The sequence below is a fragment of the Sinohyriopsis cumingii genome, chromosome 18 (genome assembly GCF_028554795.1).
Source record: "Sinohyriopsis cumingii isolate HCF-2022 chromosome 18, ASM2855479v2, whole genome shotgun sequence".
Taxonomy (NCBI): domain Eukaryota; kingdom Metazoa; phylum Mollusca; class Bivalvia; order Unionida; family Unionidae; genus Sinohyriopsis; species Sinohyriopsis cumingii.
The window spans coordinates 20,520,439-20,545,133 of record NC_142978.1 but is presented as its reverse complement, the minus strand read 5'-3'; the positions used below and the strand labels follow the sequence as shown (position 1 = coordinate 20,545,133).

The 24,695-nt window shown below is 34.3% G+C and overlaps 1 protein-coding gene across 1 annotated transcript in view; it reads left to right on the top strand.

Moving 5' to 3' along the window:
- The window catches only part of LOC149776189 (secretin receptor-like), a 116,572-nt gene that overhangs the window by 47,124 nt on the left and 44,753 nt on the right, over positions 1-24,695 (top strand). The window contains exons 2-5 of the mRNA XM_089942505.1: positions 1,421-1,520; positions 6,798-6,908; positions 8,317-8,444; positions 17,009-17,103. Of these exons, the coding sequence (XP_089798631.1) occupies positions 1,421-1,520; positions 6,798-6,908; positions 8,317-8,444; positions 17,009-17,103 (434 nt within the window). The remainder of the gene's footprint in view (positions 1-1,420; positions 1,521-6,797; positions 6,909-8,316; positions 8,445-17,008; positions 17,104-24,695) is intronic.

Genomic DNA, 24,695 nt, shown 5'->3' with positions numbered 1-24,695 from the left:
CCGCTACTCGTGTATCAAGTCTGTAAAACGAGACAAGCTTCTTTGACAGCGTCCTGTCAATGACATCGATGCTATTGTACATTACTGGATATAGTATCGTCCACACGAATATAAGGATAATAACACAAAATGATGAAATTTCTAGTTCGACGCAATATTTCCACCAGTTATTTCCAAATAAATATGGATCCCTAATTAGCGTGCATAAAAAGGTTGGTGACGATTTCTCCATTATATAGTGTTTCCTGCTAGTTTCGAGGTTATGAATCCACGTGATAGTTTTCGTGTGAGATTAAGGTATTATGGAAATATAACCTTTTCATACATGAGGCTTGTAGGACACTTATGGGGGCTTTGTAAATCGATGAAATGTTGCTTAACAGCTTTGAAATGGTATAATCTTAATTATGAATTTATACAGCAAGCTGAAGTTTCTTTCCATCAAAGTTACTTAATCACACACAGAATTAAATCTATGAGATAAGATGACTAACAAACATCGATACAGTTAGGTGCAAATATAAAAATATAATTTCATTTATACAGACTTGAACTTCTCTACTTTATAGAACGATAAACTGTTTACGCGTCTAAAATTGGATGGACTGATTCGTGTCTAATCATCCAAACGTTGCTATTTAATTAGGTAATGTTGCACATCTACAGCCGTAGTTAGCGTTTGGAATGGTCCGCGGTTTCGAACCTACAACTAAAGTTAGCCTTTGGAATGGTCCGTGGCTTCAAACCTACAACTATAGTTAGCGTTTGAAATGGTCCTCGGTTTTATACCTACAACTATAATTAGAGATTGGATTGGACATTGATTCATCAGAATAGTTGATTTGCAAATGCCATATTCTTTGATTTCCACGTTTCAGCATCGTGCATCTTTAGTTACCCCGCTTTCACAATGCGAAAAAGCAGAGCTGTTTACAACCATGTATTAGGAAAGCAAGAATATTTAGTTTCATGTCACTCTGATGCCATTTGTTGGCACTCTCTGATATACAGAGATACCAGTCTTCTTCTTAACTAATTTTTGTTTTGTGTGCAAACTTTTATTTCGAATATTTTGAGACGGTAATAAATTTTGAAGATTCTTTTGTGCCATTCTTTTTTGTTGCAATTTTTATATATGTTTAATATATATATATATATATATATATATATATATATATATATATATATATATATATATATATATATATATATATATATATATATATATTCTTCTATGTGTGTGTACATAAAAATACACGTTTTCATGCTGATATGGTCCAGTTTTCTTGGCAGATTCATTTCGTCAGCTTATATTGTTATATCGTATAAGATTTATTCGTCTTGTATGCCACACCATTAATTAACTTTGCGTTGTCTTGATGGTTTGATAGTTCTTTACCTTTTCGTTTATTTTTTAAAGGGAAAAGTCATCATAAGCGAGTCCGAGCAGAATAAAGCTATTGTAGAGGCTCGTACTGAGTGTGAAGCATCCACTATAATATCAACTGGGACATACACAGGTATGTTATTCATTGATGTAGCGAAGTACATGTAAATAGCTTTGTACACATATACACTTTTCATTTTAATATATATATATATATATATATATATATATATATATATATATATATATATATATATATCCACGGGATCCCTTGCTGGACCGGGATACAGGCATGTACGGAAGCACGGGAGACAAGAACTGTGGACAATCCGCCTACTAACTTCCTAATTACATTTCGACAGCTTGTCATAAAACTCAATAACGTTTCACTTAATAATGACAGCTATATCAAACCTACCTCCAAATCTCAATGTAAACGCAATGACAACAGAAATGATGATATAGAAATGAAATGGCAAGATGGGAGAGAAAATCTGGATGATTTCATAGCAAAAACAAACAACTTCCATAATTCAGTAAAATCAACAGCAGAAGTCTTCAACTCAAACAACATTTTCCTGAATCAAACAACCAGACTGATATAAAACAAACATAATATAGGCATCTAATCAAAACTGACTGATAAACACCTGAACTTTGTCACATCCAATTGTCATCCAAAACATTGCATTCAGAAGATCCTGTATAACCAGGCACAGAATCTGCTTCAAAGACATACCATTCCACAAACGATCTGAAGAGTTATCTGAACATTTGACGAACCGAGGCTACGAAAAGGACCTGACGAATGAGGCAGCTCAAAGGGCTTAGTAAACAAACCGCAATTACCTACTAAATTACAGAGAGAATGAAAAGGTCGATCGCATAATATGTATCCTGACCTACCATTCAGAAAACCGCAAAATAGGTAAAATCATCCAGAACCGATGGCCGCATGTGGAATCTTGTGACACACTAAGCAATATTTCTCCCGAGCAAACCAGTAGTAGCCTATTGCAGACCAAACAACCTCAAAGACACCCTAGTCAGAGCGAAGCTAACACCAATCACAAGCCAATACCCCCACCCCACCCCTAGCAAATCTGGTCCCTGTTGTCATAAAAAGTGCAAAACCTGTCAACATATGATAGAGACCAGCACGGTCTCCAGGACAGCAACAAGTGAAAAATTGAACTTACATGGTCCAAACAGAGAGTGTAATGTATCACATCATATATAAGATCTGTATGTTGGAAAAACTGAAAAACTGTTCACAAAAGGATCAATATTTACAGATCGGATTGAATGATAAAAATGCTGGACAGAAGTCCAATTGCAAATCATTTTCAGTGATGTAACACTAACTGCAATTACTCACAACTCCAACAGCAGTTTCAAAAGCAGTTTAGAAAAGGAATCTTACTGGATAGGCCGCCTTAGAACACTGAATCCAAGCGGCCTAAATTAAGAAGACTACATAAAGACAATCATTTGTAAACAAAATCATCTTTTTACAGCAATCATATTTACATTTAAATATTTTTTATTTTGGTCATTAGTTACTCATTCACCCGCAATTATTATCTAAACAATTAAATATCCGGGATATAATTTACAGTGTCCTCAATTTAAGTTTAAAAAAACGATGGCATCATCAGTCAACCTGAAGCCATCCAGTCGAAACATAAAAAGCATAAAAATATTTTCAAGCTTTGATTCCAATGGAAAAAAGTATGTAAAGTTTTAGCATTTCGACTTTTGTTGTGTTTATTGTTTGTTTGGTCTCTATTTGATGTTTACCTTTGAAAATACTAAGAGTCGAAAGCTCTCAGGTAAGTCAGGAACTGGTTTTGCACTGTATATATAATCACGAATCTTTCTGCTGTCTGTATTCCTGTGTGATTTACTGCTGTTCATCTGCTAGGTTGTATGTAAGTACGTATGTATGAATGTAAGTATGCATATCTGTTGATATGTACACCTATCTATCTATGCAAAAGCGTTTTCTTCTATCCATCTAGCACTAAGTTTGTCTTTATATCTAGCCGCTCTTCCAAATTGAAAGAGATGACTAAATAAATAAGATTGAATTGTCATGACTGGATATTTCTTTAATCTAGGTGGTCAAGACAAAATTATTACGCCAAAAAGACGAATTATTGATTACTGTGCCTTTACACGATTAAATATATATGGTAATACATTTGTATATCTGTATTGTCCTATAGATATGGTACTATGGCAACCTAAGAATGTAAATTTTGCGTCATGTATACATAAACATGGCAACACAGTGTCATTAGTAACTCATTATATTGACGTAAAAGGCATCGTCTTCACCATGTATTCAGTATAAGTATATCACTTCGACTGCATTCGAAAACGTCTATAGATCGTACTCTAAACGAAGCAAGTAGATTCGCCAACGTCAGGACATTAGTTATGATAATTTCAAATGACATCTAAATCAAAAGATCCACAATACATACTCCCAACATACAACAACATAATCGATAGCATGCAGAATCAAAATACTTCCGGCGTCATTATAGTACAGCGTTATAGATACCGCAACCGAGACTTTAATTTCCGATCATAACGGTCCTGTCCGGATGAGGCTCGGGAAAACGGTCAGGGTACCTTTATACTGCCATTTGAAACACATTGAGCATATTCGAATGAAAATTAGTTCATTTTCCTGGTAGACAGAGAAAACATGATACAAAATAATCATTCGATTATCCCATTTTAAGTATGCATACCATTTTGGATGCTCCTCACACCATCTTTTTGATGCATGGGCGAATTTATGAAGCTTCACCTGCATCATAAAGGTCCTTTAAGAGCTATTGATCAAATATTCCCCATCACTTGTATGTAATTCTCTGCTCAAGTATTCTAACATAAAAGTTTGCGGGCTTCCTTTGCGTCGTGATGAATAGCGTAAGTGTTGCAGCATATCTTTCCAAAGAAACACATTGAAACTTGCAAGATAGTCGATTTATGTAAAATAATACCGTTTTCCTCTTTGCGTTTAGAAGATAAATGCATTAATTTCTAAAGTATCGATATTAATTGTATTGCTACGTAACTCTTGTTCCAAACTCTTGTTTTATGATAGCTCTCTTTTAATACCCAGATACAGGCCGATCAATTATGTAGTCGGATATCATTGTCCGTTGTAGATTAGTCTCGTACGCTGATAAAAGCCATATCCTTGTGATCAAACTTAGCCTTATTATTTTGTATACAGATTTGGTGGACATTTATTGGGTACTTGCGATAAGCTAAGGAATTGGCGTCCTTGCTGAATATGTACACAACTAAATCATATTACTATAACTAGATCTATAAATTCCGTCATGATTATATCTGCGGTGACATAAGCTAAAAATGCATAATTAATTTCACATTTCGCGCTGTTTGAACGCTGGTTTGAATCTGTGTCATTTCAAAACCACCACCACCATCATAATCATCATCATCATCATCATCATCATCATCTTCTTCTTCTTCTTCTTTTTCTTCTTCTTCTTCGCTTGCTAAAGATTCATCAAAGGAATTTCCTACAGCTGGATAGACATGTTATCTATCCATATCTCATTCTCCCACGCCTCATATATTCTATGGAATTTCGTTATATTTAAAGTCCATACCTTGCCTTTCAACGCTACTTACGGTTTGTAAAGGTTTGTAAAGAAGAATGAAGGGTACCAGATTACTGGTACATACGTATATAATTGATGTACTAGGCCTGCTATCTGCATCTTCGTAGCTAAGGGATATACACATTTGGATAGGAGATATTGTACGTGTGAAACGTTGTATTCAAGCATATGCTGAACGAAAGATTGCTGCCAATGGTCCCAAGCTGGCGTGGACTTCTTTTTGGTCATCTGGTGCTTTAACGATACTTAATAGCTGGTTCCACTGCAGATTGCTGATATAGAAGAATGTCGGTGTAAAACCTCAGTTATTAACAAAATGTTTATTTTCTTTTCTATTTGTTGTTCTTATTTTCAAGCGCTAACATACTATGCTGAGTGTATCATTTGTTGCCAATTACTAGCTGGCGTCGTGCATGACATCCTGCATTATTGTTTTGGGAGAACGCATGTTCATGCGATGAGAACTTAATGCTTTTTAAGTCCTAGCCTTTCTAATTCAAATATTTTCATCTACCTAAGAAACTATTTGAGCAATTAATAAGAAACAATCAGGCTTTCCTATCCTGGAGATGTATTCACTTGTATTGATGTCCATAGGTGAACTATTTTGATGCCGATGTATTTATTTGCTATAGTCTACAATTACTCTATGTTAGTGGAAAAGATATTAGGTATCATTCTTTTGTTGGTATCCACACATTTCGCAGTGTATTCTTTTTAGTTTTTGACTGCTTCCCCACCATAAACTTCTTCTAGGAAAGGATTTTAAGATCTTCCTAAAACAAATTGGCATCGAAGTCGTCTCAGATGTGTCAGCAGAGCAGAAAGTCACTACTTGAAGTCGCCGGTGTTATATGAATTCACCACGTTTGACAAGTCGGTGTTATAAGAATTCACCACGTTTGACACATCGGTGTTAAAGGAATTCATCACGTTTGACAAGTCGATGTTATTGGAATTCATCACATTTGACAAGTCGGTGATTTTTCACAATAAGGAGATCTATTACGTTGACCTTGTCTCTGTTCTAACGGAGTTACTAGCAACGCAGAAGCGTGTGTTGGGTCAAAGGCAAAATTGAAATCAATCATAACTATCCAGTAAAGATACATAAATCGAATTATTGGGCTGCATTTGCAAACTATATGTGTCTTATATGTGATGGCTTGAACTGGATGCTGAATAATTATCTCGCTTCAAGAATAATGCCACTAGATGCTGGGCGGCATTTGGTCGATCCTGACACGACGCATTTTTCATTTTGTCATCACTAGCGATCCTTAGGGAATAACACATTATATTAACATGTTTTATGTTTCTTTACGTTTCTTATGTGAAGTCTGTACATCCTATTCCTAGACCAAAGTCTGTCCCGTTGCGCATATGTCGCTGCTTTAATTACCTTAATTAACTATTGTGTGTGTGTGTGTATGTGTGTATATATATATATATATATATATATATATATATATATATATATATATATATATATATATAATGATACGAATATAACAATAATACCTTTGCATAGTATCAACATTTGTTACTGGGCCGTGTAATGGACCTAAAGGTATTTCCACGAATTTCCAATTTTCGATAAAGCTCTTAAACTTTGTAAGGCCTACTTCAATTATTAAATAAATACTAATTATTCGTGTTTCCTAGAAAAAAATAAATTAACATACAGTGTTTCAAGTTAAATAACATTTTGCATACATATAAATTTCTTGTCTCGATTACAGGCCCACAATGCAATGCGACATGGGATGGTATTATGTGCTGGCCGGCGACACCAGTAAATCAGATCCGGAAACAGTCTTGCCCTAACTACATTAACGGTTTCTTTTCCACGGGTATAGTATTTCCACGTACTTTTTTTCCCGAAAGAGTGTAAAATAAATATGAAATGATGAGACATATGTAACTTCAATGGTTGCATTTATTTTGAATGGTGACAACTTATAGCAAACTTAACTTTGCAAAACGTTCCCGATTATGTAAAGATCTCGCACAATGGGCTATGCATACCTAATGACCTTTATCCTGATTAGTAGTCGTGGTGTTTAATGGCGCTAACAGTTTAGTACGCCGTGGCGTTAAATGGCGCCAAACGTGTATCAATACGTATTCTTTTCCGCTTTAGTTAATATTTTGCGGGAGCTTTTAATTACTCGAGATTCGGGTGCAGTCTGTTTCATGGTCATCTGTAAGGACCACCTCAAGCGTTGGCACAGTTAAACAGGAATACCGTCATCCAAAATGATAATAATCACGGACCACGTAATTGGGCTAGAAAATGATCGGACGCACGATCAAGCGACCAAAACGTCCGTGTTGATAGCTGCATGATATATTACGATTAAAAAAATTAAAGAAGCACCTTCTAATACCACCCATTTGTTTACTTTATCAATTCATCAATTTCTAAATTCGGATTTCACAACAGACGAAGTCTTCGTCTAAATGAATTATCACCTTCATGATCGTATATGGATATCAGTAAATAAACAGGATAATGATGGTGTTAATTAATTAACTACTTTTGTCATCATTACAAGTTTTTAATTAACTTGTTTCTTTTTTTTTTCTGTATGTTCATAACTGTAAAGCCATGAAAGAAAATATAGTATTGCAAAATGCATTCATTCATGACAAAATTAACAAACTATAGGCTCGCATTAGCAAGTATGTTGTCATTCTGTATCGGTGCTGTAGTTGGTATCGGTCACTCTGTATATATTCTATAGGCATACCGGTCTACGTGTGTTCTTATCAAGGTGGAGTTCAGGTCTGATATGATGCACTTAAACAACCCTACCTTTTAACGATGTCATTCAGGTTTCATTTACCGCAGATTCAACATTGTCATCTGTCAGATTTGTGCAAGTGGCGAATGGGATCGAAAAAATAAATAAATAATAGGGACTGTAAAAAAACACCCAAGTGGTATCGACTAAATCAAAGAAAGCAGAGACTCAAAAGAAACACACAAGTGGTGAATTCTATTTAGTAAACCAAAGAAAGCAGAGACTCAAAAGGAACACCCAAGGGTCATATAAAATTACTATACGTTTGAAGTGTTCAAGCCTGCCATATATAAATATTTAATCTTTTCGTGTTTAAGATGCAAATTCTTCAGATTATTGAGGTTGTTGCTTTCCAGAGGTCTGGTTTCCAAACGATTGATATAATTTGCCATCACAATTAATATTACCGGAAAACGTATTTATATTTGATACTGGTTATTTTTGTTTCCTCCAGGATATGCCACACGTAAATGTATATCAGATGGCCGATGGTACATACATCCCGACACAAATACCTCCTGGACCAATTATACCGACTGTATTAAACATTCCAGCTCATCGGAAGTGTCTACGCTCATCTCGGTAAATTATTTACACACATGGATCTTCACACATATATATATATATATATATATATATATATATATATATATATATATATATATATATATATATATATATATATATATATATATATATACTTTTTAAGGACGTTGGTCGATGGTAAAGAAAGGTATACATACATGTTAAAATTATTGGTTCAGATTGCAATCTATGAGGAACATTACGTGGCATTTAAATTATACGCAGTATTTAAATTTTACAACGAACATGATGCATCTTTTCCTGGAACGACTTGATGCCAAGTAATTTGAAGGAGAAAAAGATTGCAGATTAGTGAGTTGACTAAAAAAACATGTAAGTAAAAAATGCTGCCGGGCGCTTGGAAAATGGAATTAAAACAACCTTGAATGTTTGAATAAACACTTGGTATACAGTTAAACAGCATCTCTCGAAGTTAAAAGTTGCTTAAAAGAGACTCATGTCTACAAAAATTTTGTTTAGGAGTTCTTGTGAAAATGGTTATTCTAGAATGGAAACTGCACCGAAGACTGGTTTCACTCCGTTTGTTACGAAACTCCCCGTAACAGATTTTCAAGAAAACCCGGGGACCTCAACACACTGTTTAATAATTGGAAGTTCAGTGGCCCTTCCAGTTATTTCGATGCCAATTTGGGATGAAGAATATTAAGTGTAACATTAAGGAAATTACTTTGCCTATCACGACCGTTATCTGAGAAAAGGCATAATTTACTAAAAACAATTTGTATGTTCTTTTCGTCATAAGTTGTTCTGTTATAATCAATACTTCTTTTTTTATACTTAAACACAACTTTCTTATTTAACTACAGGCTACTGCTGTAGTTGACTTCTCAGATGTGTTATGTTCTGTTAATAAGGGAACAGTTAGAAAAGAAATTAATACAAATATTTCTGATTTTCATGCGTCTTTCTGTGTAATCGTTCTACTCCTTAAACATTTTAAACATAGCTAAATTTTCAGCATAATTGCAAAGTTGAGTAACTGTCACAAATTATATATGCTGTGAAAAGAGAAAAACACACGACTCGAAAAAATCTTAATTTTAAAAACGCTGTCACAGATTTTGTGACATCGTTAGAGCAATGAGTAATACAAGTTTAACAAATTGCACACTCGCTCACATCGTGTAATCATTTTCGAAACTAATTACTCTGGAAAGTGCATCAAATTGTAACCGCTCCGATGGCCTTGTGGTTAGAGCGTCTGCCTCGGATGTGGGAGATCGTGAGCTCGATCCCCGGCCGAGTGATAACAAAGACTTACAAAAATGGTACTAACAGTGCTCGGCATTAATAGGTTTGTGTTAGGACTGGTCGGCCTAGTGTCAGGATAATGTGAATTGGTGGGACATCATGCTACATGTCTGCGGCATCAGGCCCCAGTGCAAGACATCACTATAAACTGTCACACTGTAGACATCGTAGCGATATAACTGATTCTTTCTAAAACTACGTTAAAACCCCAAAACACCCACAAACACACCGACAAACACACACACCATATTGTTCACACTGTTGTGTATCAGTATAATCTCCATCATACCAGCGTACTGTGCTTTTAATAATAACTCATCTGAAACATTGTAGTTGCAGATTTGTATCTTATTACGGAACGTTTGAATGTGTGATATATCTTTTGCAAAAGCTTTTAAACCTGGAATGTTTTTTGTATACCAGATGTTTTTGGTCAGGTCTCTGTATTGGAATGTTCATATATATATATATATATATATATATATATATATATATATATATATATATATATATATATATATATATATATATATATATATATATATATATATATATATATATATATATATATATATATATATATATATATGCATATGCATGTATGTATGTATGTCCTACAGGATCGTAATTGTTATGTTATAGTCTAAGATAGTTTACAGATTTCCACGGTCCCGGACAATCGAGTTATATCGAGTAACAGAGTAATTGATGTCTGAGCTATTCAATTTGACTTGTACATAGAAGTAAAACATTGGTACATATCGATTACTTGCATACGATGTATCCACTTATTCAACCTCCGTCTCTCTCTCTCTCTCTCTCTCTCTCTCTCTCTCTCTATATATATATATATATATATATATATATATATATATATATATATATATATATCTGTGTGTGTGTGTGTGTGTGTGTGTGTGTGTGTGACTTTTCGTACGCATTCATATGTATGTGTATTTTCATTGATCGAAAGTGAAATAACCAAATATTCTACATACATACATACACACACACACACATACATACATACATACACACACACACACATACATACATACATACATACATACATACATACATACATACATACATACATACATACATACATACATACATACATGTACATAATTGCGGTAGTATCACTGCAGCGTTCTGTATCAAAGAATCTACATGCTACTATTTGGATAAAAATACTCCTGTCTATGCTACATTTCTTGATAATGCTAAAGCCTTCAACACAGTTTGGCATAACGGGTTATTCTACAAGTTGTACAGACTTGGCATCAAAGGGAAGACCTGGCGCATCATGAAAGATTCGTTTGAGAGAGTAACAAGCTCTGTTTTATATGCGGGCAAGCTGTCCAAACGCTTCGATATTAGGCAGGGTGTAGGACAGGGCCGTATCTTGTCTGCCTGGTTCTTTCTTGTAATGATAGATGATTTGATCACGGAATTAGATCACACTTGGCGAGGTCTAAATCTTGTTGATCTCCACCTGCCTTGTGTCTTATTAGCAGATGACACAACTGTAATGTCTAACTCGCATCATTCAATGCAACAGCTGCTTGATACAATTTCCGACTATGCGAAAAGGTGGAGATTAAGATATAATGCAGATAAAAGTTGCACCATCTTGTTTACTAACAAAAGAACGACTGGTATACCTTCTTTTATGCTCGACAAATCTCCAATTCCGGCAGTCAAAAGTAAGAAGTATGCCGGCATACCTCTAAAATACAACTTAAAACCAAACGACGCGATAAAGGAAGCATGTGATAAAGGCAAACACTTGTTAAACTCTTTATATTTTATTGGTATCAGAGATGGAGGAATGAAACCTCTAACAAGTCTGAAGATTTGGAAAAGAATTATTCTACCCTCGGTCCTATATGGATGTGAACTATGGTCAGGTATCACAAACAAATATAGAAGAACTTGAGTTATGCCAGAGATATGCAGCGCGACGTATGCAAGCTTTCGATAAATATTCGCCTACGGAGGCAACGAGTAGTACCTTAGGACTCTGGTCAATGGAAGCATACATATACAGGATGAAATTGCTCTTTTTCAACCGATTGTGTAAGGGCGATTGGACTTTTATCTGGAAAAAGATTTTCATTATGCGCCTATGTCAGTATCTGAACAACCCGCTAAAACAGACGGGATTTATACCTGATATTGACAAAATAACTAAGAAATATGGTATGGGAAGTGTTCTTTTAGACTATGCAGAAAGAGTACAAACTGAAGAAAAACTCATCTGGAATCGACATATTATTGATATTATCCAAAACCATGAAGAAACTACCTGGAGAGCAAATATGGAACTAAGGGATGATTTAATTCACTTCAGAAACATTCATTTGGACTTAAAACCAAGTAATGTATGGTTTCTTGGGCGTAAATTTCCATCCATGTTATGGCCTCTCTCTGAAGTAATGAAACTATATATCATGCCTGTTGGTAAAGTTATGGTATGCAAACTCTGTGGAAAAGAGACTGACGACAGAGCGAAACATCTTATTTTAGGCTGCGAAATGCTGCTTGAGGAACGAAACGTTTTCTTTGAGAGAGTGATTGACTCTTTAGAAGCGAGAGACGGGGTTAACTTATTCAATCAAGAAGACGATATATTGTTGGAGACACTTCTTGGAAGCAGGGTTGACTGCATGTCGTCTATTGACGATGACGTATCAGATAGGCTCATGTTGGTGACCGCAAACAGCATAGCTTCATTCTACAATAAAATGTGTGTCCTACTATCAACTAACATGCCCTAACATGATATTAAAAGTAAGTAGTACATTAACATTAAATATAAACAATTAAAGGCCAAAGTCTTCTTGTCAAATCCGCAAATTTTGTTGTATGACAGCTGTTTGTGTGTGTGTGTTTATGTATTTGTTTATGTTTATTTCCAAGAGATTTCTATATGGTTTTCTGTATTTATATATCTCATTTTGTAAATGCATTAGTTGACGATGTATATATCATGCTTGCGTTCTCGTCTATAATGTGTCTCATAATCTTATGATATGTATAATATGCATCTTAGCAACCTGATATACTCTTTGTTGTAGAGTTAACTAAGTCATTTAGACAGTCAGTCATAGATAAATGCATGCACGCACGCATACGCGCAAACAAGTATATATATGCATAAATACATGCGTCATATGAAGAAAAAAAAACTGCATATAGAATTACACTGTTAAAAGTTTTTCATTTCATTTTCGTTACTATCTCGAACTTAATGTTAAGCACATAACACTATAGACGTATTAACTTTTCGAAATATTATCATCATCAAGAAACTGTTAAAAGATTAGTGCCTTGCTCCGCCAAATGACTGCAGATTTGCATAATTGCAGGCATTGAGATATTTCGTTTTGTCAGTACGGTAGCTGATACAGTATTACTATTGTATTTTTGTCAATTTTCTGTTTTATTTTATGATCTTGTATTATCATGAATTTGTTTATTCTGATGCAATCTCTTTTTAAGAGGAAATAAAGTCAGTCAGTCAGTCAGTCAGTAATACATACATACATGCATACATACATACATACATACACACACACACACACATTTGTTGTATGACAGCTGTATACAGTGTATATGTTTATGTGTATATATGTATATGTATGTATTTATGTATGTATGTATGTACATGAATGTGTGTGTATGTATGTGTATATGGATATATGTGTGTATGTATATATGTGTATGTATATGTGTATATATGTATGTATGTGTGTGTGTGTTTGTTTATGTATTTGTTTATGTATTTGTTTTTGTATTTGTTTATGTATATTTCCTAGAGATTTCTATATGGTTTTCTGTATTTATATATCTCGTTTTGTAAATGCATTAGTTGACGATGTATATATATATATATATATATATATATATATATATATATATATATATATATATATATATATATATATATATATCATGCTTGCGTTCTCGTCTATACTGTGTCTCATAATCCTATGATATGTATAACATGTATCTTAGTAACCTGATATAACCTTTGTTGAAGAGGTAATTAAGTCATTTAGACAGTCAGTCATAGATAAATGCATGCACGCACGCATACGCGCAAACAAGTATATATATGCATAAATACATGTATCATATGAAAAGACTACATATAGAATTACACTGTTATAAGTTTTCCATTTCATTTTCGTTGCTATCTCGAACTTAATGTTAAGCACATAACACTATAGACGTATTAAATTTTCGAAATATTATCATCATCAAGAATCTGTTAAAAGATCAGTGCCATGCTCAGCCAAATGATTGCAGATTTGCATAATTGCACGTATTGAGATATTTCGTTTTGTCAATACGGTAGCTGACACAGTATTACTATTGTATTACTATTGTATCTTTGCCACTTTTCTGTTCTATTTTATGATCTTGTATTATCCTGAATTTGTTTAATCTGATGTAATCTCTTTTGAAGAGGAAATAAAGTCAGTCAGTCAGTCAGTCATACTTGTATACATACATGCATACATACATACATACATACATACATACATACATACATACATACATACATACATACATATACCGCTCCGGTGGCCTAGTGGTTAGAATGTCCGTCTCGGAGTTCTTGGGTTCGATCCCCGGCTGAGTGATACCAAAGACTTACAAAAATGGTACTAACAGCTCCCTCTCTTGGCGCTCAGCATTAAGAGGTTACTGTTAGTACTGGTCGGCCTGGTGTCAGGATAATGTGACTGGGTGAGACATCATGTTACATGTCTGCGGCATGATGCCCTAGTACTAGACATCACTATAAACTGCCACACTGCAGACATCAAAGCGATATAACTATATTATTAAAGCTACGATAAAAAAACAGTTCACACACACAGACATACATAATACATACATACATACATACATACATACATACATACATACATACATACATACATACATACATGCATACATACATTGGGGGAGGGGAACACGATTTAAAAGCGCTTTCCATTATGACAGTTTATATGGTTAATTTTCATCCGACAATGACCTATTGCAGAAAAACGATAATAATTTTACACTGAAGTTACAAATAAAAACAAACTAATGATTTTTGTAGAAAGCATGCATATCAATCAGATTTTAACTGCGGCAATCAGGTTAATTCCATATCAGGTTAATTCCTTATACAACTGGTGGCTTTTATACTGAACCAACACTGCCACCAACCCCTCTTTTTTACGATCATATTTTACAACAAAGAGCTATTTTGAATATTTTCCTGTGACAAGGCAGCTAAAAGAATCAGTATGTGCCTTATGTAGGAATAAAGTTCACTAGTACTATAACAAATTAGCATACTTTTCATCACCCCTCAACCATCTCGACTTTTAGATATTTACCTCTGTAGCAGACATACGTAAATATGCAAGGCAAGTCGGCTGTTCTTTTGTAGCCCAAGTTACGCATTTGATACCCACTGCTAGTCTAACTGTAAGAGGCAGTCATCAAATAAGCCAACCCATCTTCAAGGCTAACTCAGAGTAAATCTAATCCGCATTACATAATTAGCTTCTGTGTGAATTTATAAATGCAAGGCTTACAATAATAAGGTTCATGCCTTCAACCTTAACAATACGAATCTATCCAGTGAGACCTTACCGATCACTGCCATGTCACCTCTGGCCGCCTGGGTTCGAGTCTCAGGCTCGGCCATATGTATATGTGAGAAAGCTTGCTAGTGGATCTGTATTCCTTACCGGCGTTTTCTCGGCTTATTCCTGTATTTAGTTATGCTGGCCGCCATGTATAGCCATGTTAATCCCTCGACAACAACAATCAGCATTGATCATTTGTTTTTTAACTGGGAAGGGAGCATTAAATCGGAAAACAGGTCAAAACTGTGTTTTTTCTTTTATTGTTTTTCTTTAGAGACTAGCTGAATTGCATTTTCGCATTTTCGAGTACATACGTCTTACAGTTAACAGTACTTTTAGATGTTTTTCGCTTTGTTTAGTCTATTAAATCAAACTGTTAAAAAGATCGACAGCTATCGATGGGTGAGTCTGACCCATTCTAATAATCTACTATTCTTGAATTGTGTCACAAAAGAAAACGGGATGTTATGGAGTGTAGTGAAGAGACAAAAGCATTCAAGCAATCGATTAAGCACCGGGAAAATTAAATCCATATAGAATGACAGTAAATCCGTATAGAATGAAAGTACATCCATATAGAATGACAGTAAATCTGATAGAAGATTAGGGCCGTGAAATATTCATAGTCATTTAATGTGTTCTGATTTCTAAAGTTTCCTTTTTGCTCTAGGCATTTGATGACTTGTATCGGAAAAGGGGTTGTCGAAGTTGACTATTACAAACAAACTTTTCCGAAGAGGGAATATTCTTTGTCTTTCTTGCCTTTTGGGTTTTTAGTAATGGAAATCTTCATTTTCATCTCTAAACCATTTTGTTATTTTAGAATGGAGAATCTAATATACCGATGTAAGTCGTCGGTGTAAAAGATACACAGCGTTCATAAGGCATTAACATTCATTAATACGTTTCTGTTATTCACCTTTATAATTTGCTGAATTACTTTTCTATATGCAGTAACATTTTCAAAGAAATCAGCATAGAACTCTAAGCAGACGGATTTTTAAATAGTAGTCCAGCAGCAAAGAAATATTCACCTTTCATTGTTTAACTTACTAAATAAAAAAATAAAAAAATATATGATTATGTGTGTGTGTGTGTATATATATATATATATATATATATATATATATATATATATATATATATATATATATATATATATATATATATATATATATATATATACATACATACTTTGGCACGCGCACACAAGCATTCATGCAAATTAGATAGATCGACAGACAAACTTACATACACAGACATACAGATAGATGTTGAAACAGAAGATACGTTTATATATGTATATGTATGTCTCATATTGAAAACTAACTCTAAATAGCTCTTTGGAGTTCTAACACATTATGTTTTAAACTGTGTTTGTGCCTTCGCCATCTTCTTTTTGCAAGATGAGCTTTTGCTTGTAAGCAAAACTTGCTGTTAATAATTTACTCTCGTACAAAATATATTTTGATTTTGATTTCCGTTAATGTTCGTATATTTGTAGCTTCATACTCTTAAGTATTTTTCATGATGCCATATTTTTCAGCAAACTTTGGAGGTTATTTTACTGCAGCTTAATTATTTTCAATATCTGTTGGTACATAAATTTATTTTGCATTTAAATTATTCCAGGTTCATCTCCAGTATATCCAGCTCCTATACACAACCGGTTACTGTGTATCTCTGGTGTCCCTCATCTTTGCAGTTTTCATAATGCTCTATTTTAGGTAAGGAACCTGCCTTCCCGATCCGCTTCTCACTGTCTTTTGATGTGTAAGGTGTTTTTAATTCTCTACAGAAATGCAAAACAATATTTAAAATAGCCATGTAAAGTAGTTTTAATGACCTTTCTAATGTACTTAAAATATTTTTAATTAAGATTGCAAAATCTTCTGTTTTCCCTACATTATTCCAATGCTGTAAACCACAAAACCAACAGTGTTGAAAGAAAAATATTTTGTAGTGGAAAGAAATTCATTTTTAATACTGAGTTCAGTAATATGTATCAATTAGCTATAGTAGTACATGGAATAAATTTGTTTTCTAAAGCAAATAAAAATATTTGTAAATAACAAAACATCTCACTCAGTTATAATTAGTGCTTGTGTTCTAGAATGATTAAGACTAACAATACATAAACAACACCAAATTCTGAGATAAAGTCTCAATGTGTTCTATTATATTGCATACACAATTTCATTGGTCCGATAGGAATATATAGTGACAATCAATTACATTTCATTACGATAAAAAGAAATAAAAGTGACCCAGACACATGGCCAAACTAAAAATATCGGTAGTAGATTACGGGTTCGTTTTAAAGACTAATAAACTTTCTTAATAGCAGTTTCTTTCCCATTGTTTATGTTCGTTCACAGACATCCCTTTCCGTCATATTACAATTGATAGTTTTGCTTTTACTTGGCACGGATGAATGGTTTAGTATTACATTGATTAGATTCGATTAGCTTGTAATCGCAGTTTCAACACATTGTTGGTTATATCAAGCTTAGGAAATGGGAGATAAACGCTTTTCTCAAGGACAAACTGATGCCTTTCCCAAGGACAAACTGATGCCTTTCACAAGGACAAACTGATGCCTTTCCCAAGGACAAACTGATGCCTTTCACAAGGACACACAGCTCTCTTTCCCAGTAACAAACTAATGTCTTTCGAAATGACGTGGCCGACCAGACAAGTAGACAGTATATAATATATATTTATGTAAGATAAAATAGCTCTTTCAAGCAAGAATTTTAAAAACATTTTACGGTATTAGTAGACTGGTGGAGCAATTTTTCACTTAAAAAAGAAAATTGTGGTCCATAAACAAATGACTGCAGCGCCAAGAAAATTAAAAGGTTATGAACTGACATTAACCGTTTGTAATATTACTAAGTATACAGAGAATGTCTTATAAAAGGACTTGAAATACTTAAATTAACTTTTAGTTCAGATTTTAGCGTCAAAACTTGTTTTGGGAAAATGAATTTAAGATAAGACAAATTAGTCAAGATAAATGATTGCTTTTATTACACTGGCAGATGGAGGTGATTATGTTTTATTTGGAATAGCCCGACATAACCAATAGATTTTATAGTAAATTTATACAAAGACCCTGTAGCACAACTTTAGAAATCTAGCACCTGGTGAATTCGAGGGTATGGTTGAAAATGTGTTAATAACACAGAGAAGGCAAAGAGTTATGTACTGTTGTTACTTTTTTCTGTCTCGTCGGATCCAGATCATGCCAAATATCATAATGACCCTTTGACCTCCCGTGTTGTACCGACTAACCCAAATGGCTCATGGACTGTCTTTATTTCAAGAAATATTGACAAATCCGTTCACTCAGACAAATACTGAGGCGATTCAAACGTGGCTTTCAAAATCTCTGGTTAGCGGCAGAGAAGATCACTTATTTGCAGTACTTAAGTGATATCAGTTGATATGTAAATTAAAATACATTACCGAACACATCTGCTTAAGTTACAATGGGCGTTTCACGCCTCATGTTGTTTCGCATGATAACGCAACGAAACTCACCCGCCATCTTTTTGGACTCTAAGCAGGACCAATCGGAACATTCTTGGCGTTTCCGTTAAGTCGAGAAAAACCTCGAATGTAATGTACCGCCATTGCGAACTATATTCTGAACTACATTGTTCACATGACACATTACGGCGGAGGAAAGAGACAAAGACGATGTTCGTTATTAAAGATATGTGGACTGTACAGACATGCGCAATATCCCAAGTTTATTAAATGTGTGCAACAAAATATTTTTTCATGCTTTACTGAAACAAAATTAAACGAGCGTGACAATATTTTAGCTGCATAATTTTGAGTATACTTGTATGAAAATCCAAAAGAATTTTTTTTAACAGTCAAAAGGTATATTTATTTTTGTCAAGGATTATGTATTATTATTATGTGTTTGTGTGCGTGTGTGTGTGTGTGTGTGTGTGTGCGTGTGTGTGTGTGTGTGATTTGGATTTTAACGTAGCTTTGACAATTTTTTCAGTCATATCACTACGATGTCTGCAGTGTGACAGTTTATAGTGATGTCTAGCACTGGGGCATCATGCCGCAGACGTAGCATGATGTCCCACCAGTCACATTATCCTGACACCAGGCCGACCAGTCCTAACACTAACCTCTTAATGCTGAGCGCCAAGCGATGGAGCTGTTAGTACCATTTTTGTAAGTCTTTGGTATCACTCAGCCGGGGATCGAACCCACGACCTCCCGCATCCGAGGCGGACGCTCTAACCACTAGGCCACCGAAGCGGTCGTATTATTATGTATTATTCATAGAATAGGGTTGGGTTTTAACGGCACCTTCAACACTTTGTTGGTTACAAAACAACAAATCCTCCATCCATATCAACACATATTTAAGGGTCTGAATTATCAGAGCCACACCATCAAAGGAATTTAGGGTATTATTTCCGATATTCGCATACGTTCTGTCTGTGGTGCGGTTTTAATGACGTACCTGAAATAACTCATTTTTTTCAAATTTTTTATTTATATCAAAGTTTGCTGACTAACGCTGAATAATGTTCAAAAAAATATTTGTATAGTATCATTACTCTCCACAAAAACAAACTCCTCTTCCCACTCTGTCTTAAATCCTTTATTCTCGTCTTCATATCTTTCCAATATGGCATCCAGTATTGCAACTCACAAAGGTCGTCTAGTTAGCCAACCCTGTCCTAAACAGACTGAGTATATTTACTTGACACGAGAATTGGGGATATATTTCATCGAGTGGGTGAAACAACAGTATTTTCAGGAGTGGCATAGCCATTAGTGAAAATACTGAAGTGTTTCACCCACGATATGAAATGTGTCCTTTATTCACTAAGAACAAACATATTTTATTTTTATTTTAAGCTCAAACGTATTGGCTAGCAATGTGCATAACAGATTGAAGTAGATTTCTTCTTATATCGTATATCAATAAGTTGTTTTGTGTTTATTAGCACAGAAAATAAATTGTAACGTGATTCTCTTTATTAATTCAGGGTAAAATAGCACATTTAAAAATTGAACAAACAAGTATATACACATTGTTACATTTCATCTTGGCTGGACTGAAAGCGAAGTTGCCATACTTGCCATTAAAAACAGGCATAAAATATTATTGATCATAATGTCGTCGATGCAGGAAACAACTTTATTGTATTTCACTAAGAGGCTTATCAGAATTATTGCACTTGGAAAATCCAGTAATTCACGACTTGACATCATTACCATACTTGATCGAAAACTCCTGTGACATAAAATCTCTTTTAAACAAAGCAGTCCAAAATCATCAAAACTGGCCCGTGTTTATGTAAAAACGTCCCAGTTTAGAACGTGGCGTATTATTTTTGTTCATGACGTCACGTGCTAGGTGATATTTTCCTACGTTTTATATATAGAGTATCTCAACTGGGTAATGATTTGATATTGAATTTATGAAAATAGTTAACTGATGTCCAGCTTTGGCGAAACCTTGACTCTTGGTCCCAAACAAACTTGAACAGGTAAAAGTAGATTGTACTTTTTTTATACAAACTATGAATCAAAAAACATTCAAGAACATTTTATAGCCATCAAATCATTTTTTCAAAACTGAATGATCAATGCGTGTTGATGTCACATTGTTTGATATGGTACACAGCAGGCACAGAGTACATGTTTACCATAAAATGTCACTTTTCACAACGAAACATTACGTTGTTGTGATTTTCATGTCAAAAAGGATTACTGGATGCAGAAATTTCCATATTTACTGTAATGTATTTGTGACCGGATATTTGCAGTATTTGATTTGGAACACTATACTGTAAATAAGACGTAAACAAATTTCTTTTTGAGTTGGATTTGCATCACGTATTTACTGCGTAAATATGCTTTAGATGGATAAGGTTCTGTCAGTTTGGAGACCGGTTTACGTCCACATTCTCCTGCGAACAGAGGTGAGCTTAGTTACTTCTGTAAGTTAACATTTAAACCACGCTTGCATATAGGGTGGATGCTGTGTTACAGATACACCGCCCCCCTCCCCCACCCCACCCCACACACCCGCTATCAGATGAGCTAGACCAATATCCTTAGTTTTACTTCTTCTTGTTGTTCTTGTCTTGGGGTTTTACGATATCTTTCTTAAGATCATATTGTTATACATGACTCACCCAAAACCTGTGGGGGAAATTGTCCATATTCAGACAGCAGATACAAATTTTTTCCCCAACTTCCTTTTTTGAGTCGAGTTAAAAAATGGCCGCCAAAATGTTCATTGAAAACGAAACATTCCAGAACTTGGGGTTAAAAAGGGTTTCCCACAACCACACCCCATCAGTAAAGAGAATGTTGTACAATAATGTTATGGGCTTATTTTGGACCAATTAGAATCACACGAAGTGATATATAACACGTTGTGATATAAGAAATATGAAACTACACATGCTATAGAAAAACTGTACCGACAATGTCATATATATATATATATATATATATATATATATATATATATATATATATATATATATATATATATATATATATATATATATATACATATATATATACATATATATATATATATATATATATATATATATATATATATATATATATATATATATATATATATATATATATATATATATATATATATATATATATATATATATATATATATTCATGGGCAAACCGGCAAATGAGTCTGTTTTCAAACAGAGTGACTACAATTTTCTGCAAATTCAGGAAAATCCTTTACACAAAAATATACATGGACGTTGATAATTTACCTAAAGGCAATTTTTAGTTCTGGAATAAGTAGATGAATGAAACATTTATAGTTATGATAAAGATGCTGTTAAAGATGATATAAGCAAACGTAGTCCAAGAACACCTCTTTTAAAATACACATTCTATAATGTGGAAGTAAATTTGAAGAAAAACAGTTGTGTTCCTATCGGAGAGATCACAGACAATTCGGATATTGCAACGAAAGTGCAAAGGAAATTCTGACCGTGGAATTCAGAATTCACAGGGTTTGTGCCTTTTGGGTTCCCAGATTGCTTGACAAAAAACACATAGACCTAACTTTGAAGATTAGCAGGGAATTATTGTACAGGTACAAAGTAGAACGCTATTATCAGTTAAATAAAATCGTTGTATGTGATAAAACTTGTATGTATTATTTTGAACCCAGGAGTCAGAGACAAAATAGTGTATGGAACACACAAGTTTGTCAATGCCTTTAAAGGCACGTCTTTCTAAATGGTCTCGAAAGGTTGCATTCATTACATTAGTTCAAGATATAAAGAATAGTTTTTGCCCACATTGTAAAAGATGACACAAGAGTCAATAAATAATAATTTGCCACATTCGTTAGATGCCATATAATTTACATGAAGTTGTGAAGCAAAAGGTGTTCAGACCTGCTGCTAACGCATTTGCACGCACTTGCAAGTTTGTAATGCAGGTCTGACAAGACCTTGGCCTTGGAATTCTAAATCATCCATGATACAATCCAGATATTAACACCTTGCAACTTTTTTTTCAAATGCTGAAAGATTGAAAGATGCACTACAGGATAATCATTACGTCAGAAGAAAACTGTGAGAGTTAATCACTGGGCCGCTACGAATGCTGTTACATGACTGGCTGGTGTACTTTCGTCACGAGATAGGAGAAGTGCGTTATATCGAATGGAATTATTTTGAGAAGGACTAGTCAAATTATTGTAAACAGCTATGTAAATGTTTCTTAACATCGTTTGTTACAGAAGGTTACACCAACCCTCATACTTTAATAATTAATAGTTAATTATTTTTATTAATTAAATTGTTAAACAACATAAACCTAATGCTTATAAAACATTTTACGTCTTACCAAAAAATAGGATAACTATACGAAGCGTAAAATAACCATCTTGATAGGCAGTCAAAATATTGATATTCTAAATCGTTTGAATAACAAAAACTACTTACGTATTTATTGATCTCACTGGTGGCAAAATAAATGATTTATTCCAGAAGATGTTATCTAAAACGTTTCTAGTATATTGTATACAAATAGTGTTTCTAAACCAGGAAATGTTTTAGAAAGGTGACTGTTTGAACTGCGTTTAGTTTAAGGTTGCACTAACTACGTGTCACTTCAGCAAACAAATATCAAGGAGAAAGTGATTACGGAAGGAAAAAGCAGGGTTATTAGAATGCAACGAAAATGTAGATAAATGAACATAAGGCAAATTTTGAAAATCAAAGTCCGACAATAACGTTCATGACAATATTTCACTGATAACTTTTATTTTAATTCTTAAAGACTTAAAGCACATTTGACAACGTAGAATCTAAATGTTTTACATAAGATTTAGCCTTGAACACCTTAACAATGTCCTTCACAGACATATTACAGCTGACGAGGTTATTCCCATCACTTTTGTCGCTAGTATTGGTGGTGTTATCGATGAATATATCATGAAAACATCGCATATATTGATTCATGTCTAAATTATTGTCCCCCGCCTTGTTGAAGAAAAGTGAGTACAGTATCAGCGTCTCTGTCAGTCCTTTTGGTTGTATGTCCATCCGTCAGACAATCCCTTCTGACTGATAACTTTAAAGACGTCTAAGATTAAGTGGTGAGGTTTGGTACACTTGTACTTTGTCACTAGAAGGTGTATTACATGCCATATTTGGAGTTCGAGCGTCAATGTACAGGTGACAGCTCATTATTTTATATTTCAATCACAATTTTTCATCAGCCATTTAAGTTTGAAGCTGTTTGAGACTGTGCTCACTTTTATATCATTATCAGCAGGTATGTTGAGTACCATACTATTGGTGGTGCTTTCTTTAAAGCCGATGTCATGGCTAAATATTTCACATTTATCAAACTTCCCATCCGCTCCATAAAGTCGAAGCCTTTAGAAGGTAGGCGATGAGACTCGGTATCTTTATACATCATCGATAGAAGGTGTTTTGCATACCACAATTGTGACCCTTTGAAGAATCAAAGATGTTTTACGTACCACAATTGTGACCCTTTGAAGAATCAACGGTGTTCTACGTACCACATTTGGCACCGTTTGAAGAATCAAAGGTGTTTTACGTACAACAATTGTAACCCTTTCAAGCAGCAAAGGTGTTTTACGTACCACAATTGTGACCCTTTGAAGCAGCAAAGGTGTTTTACGTACCACAATTGTCATACTTTTTGAAGCATCAGAGGTGTTTTAATACCATAATTGTGACCCTTTGAAGAATCAAAGGTGTTTTACGTACCACAGTTGTGACCCATTGAATCAGCAATG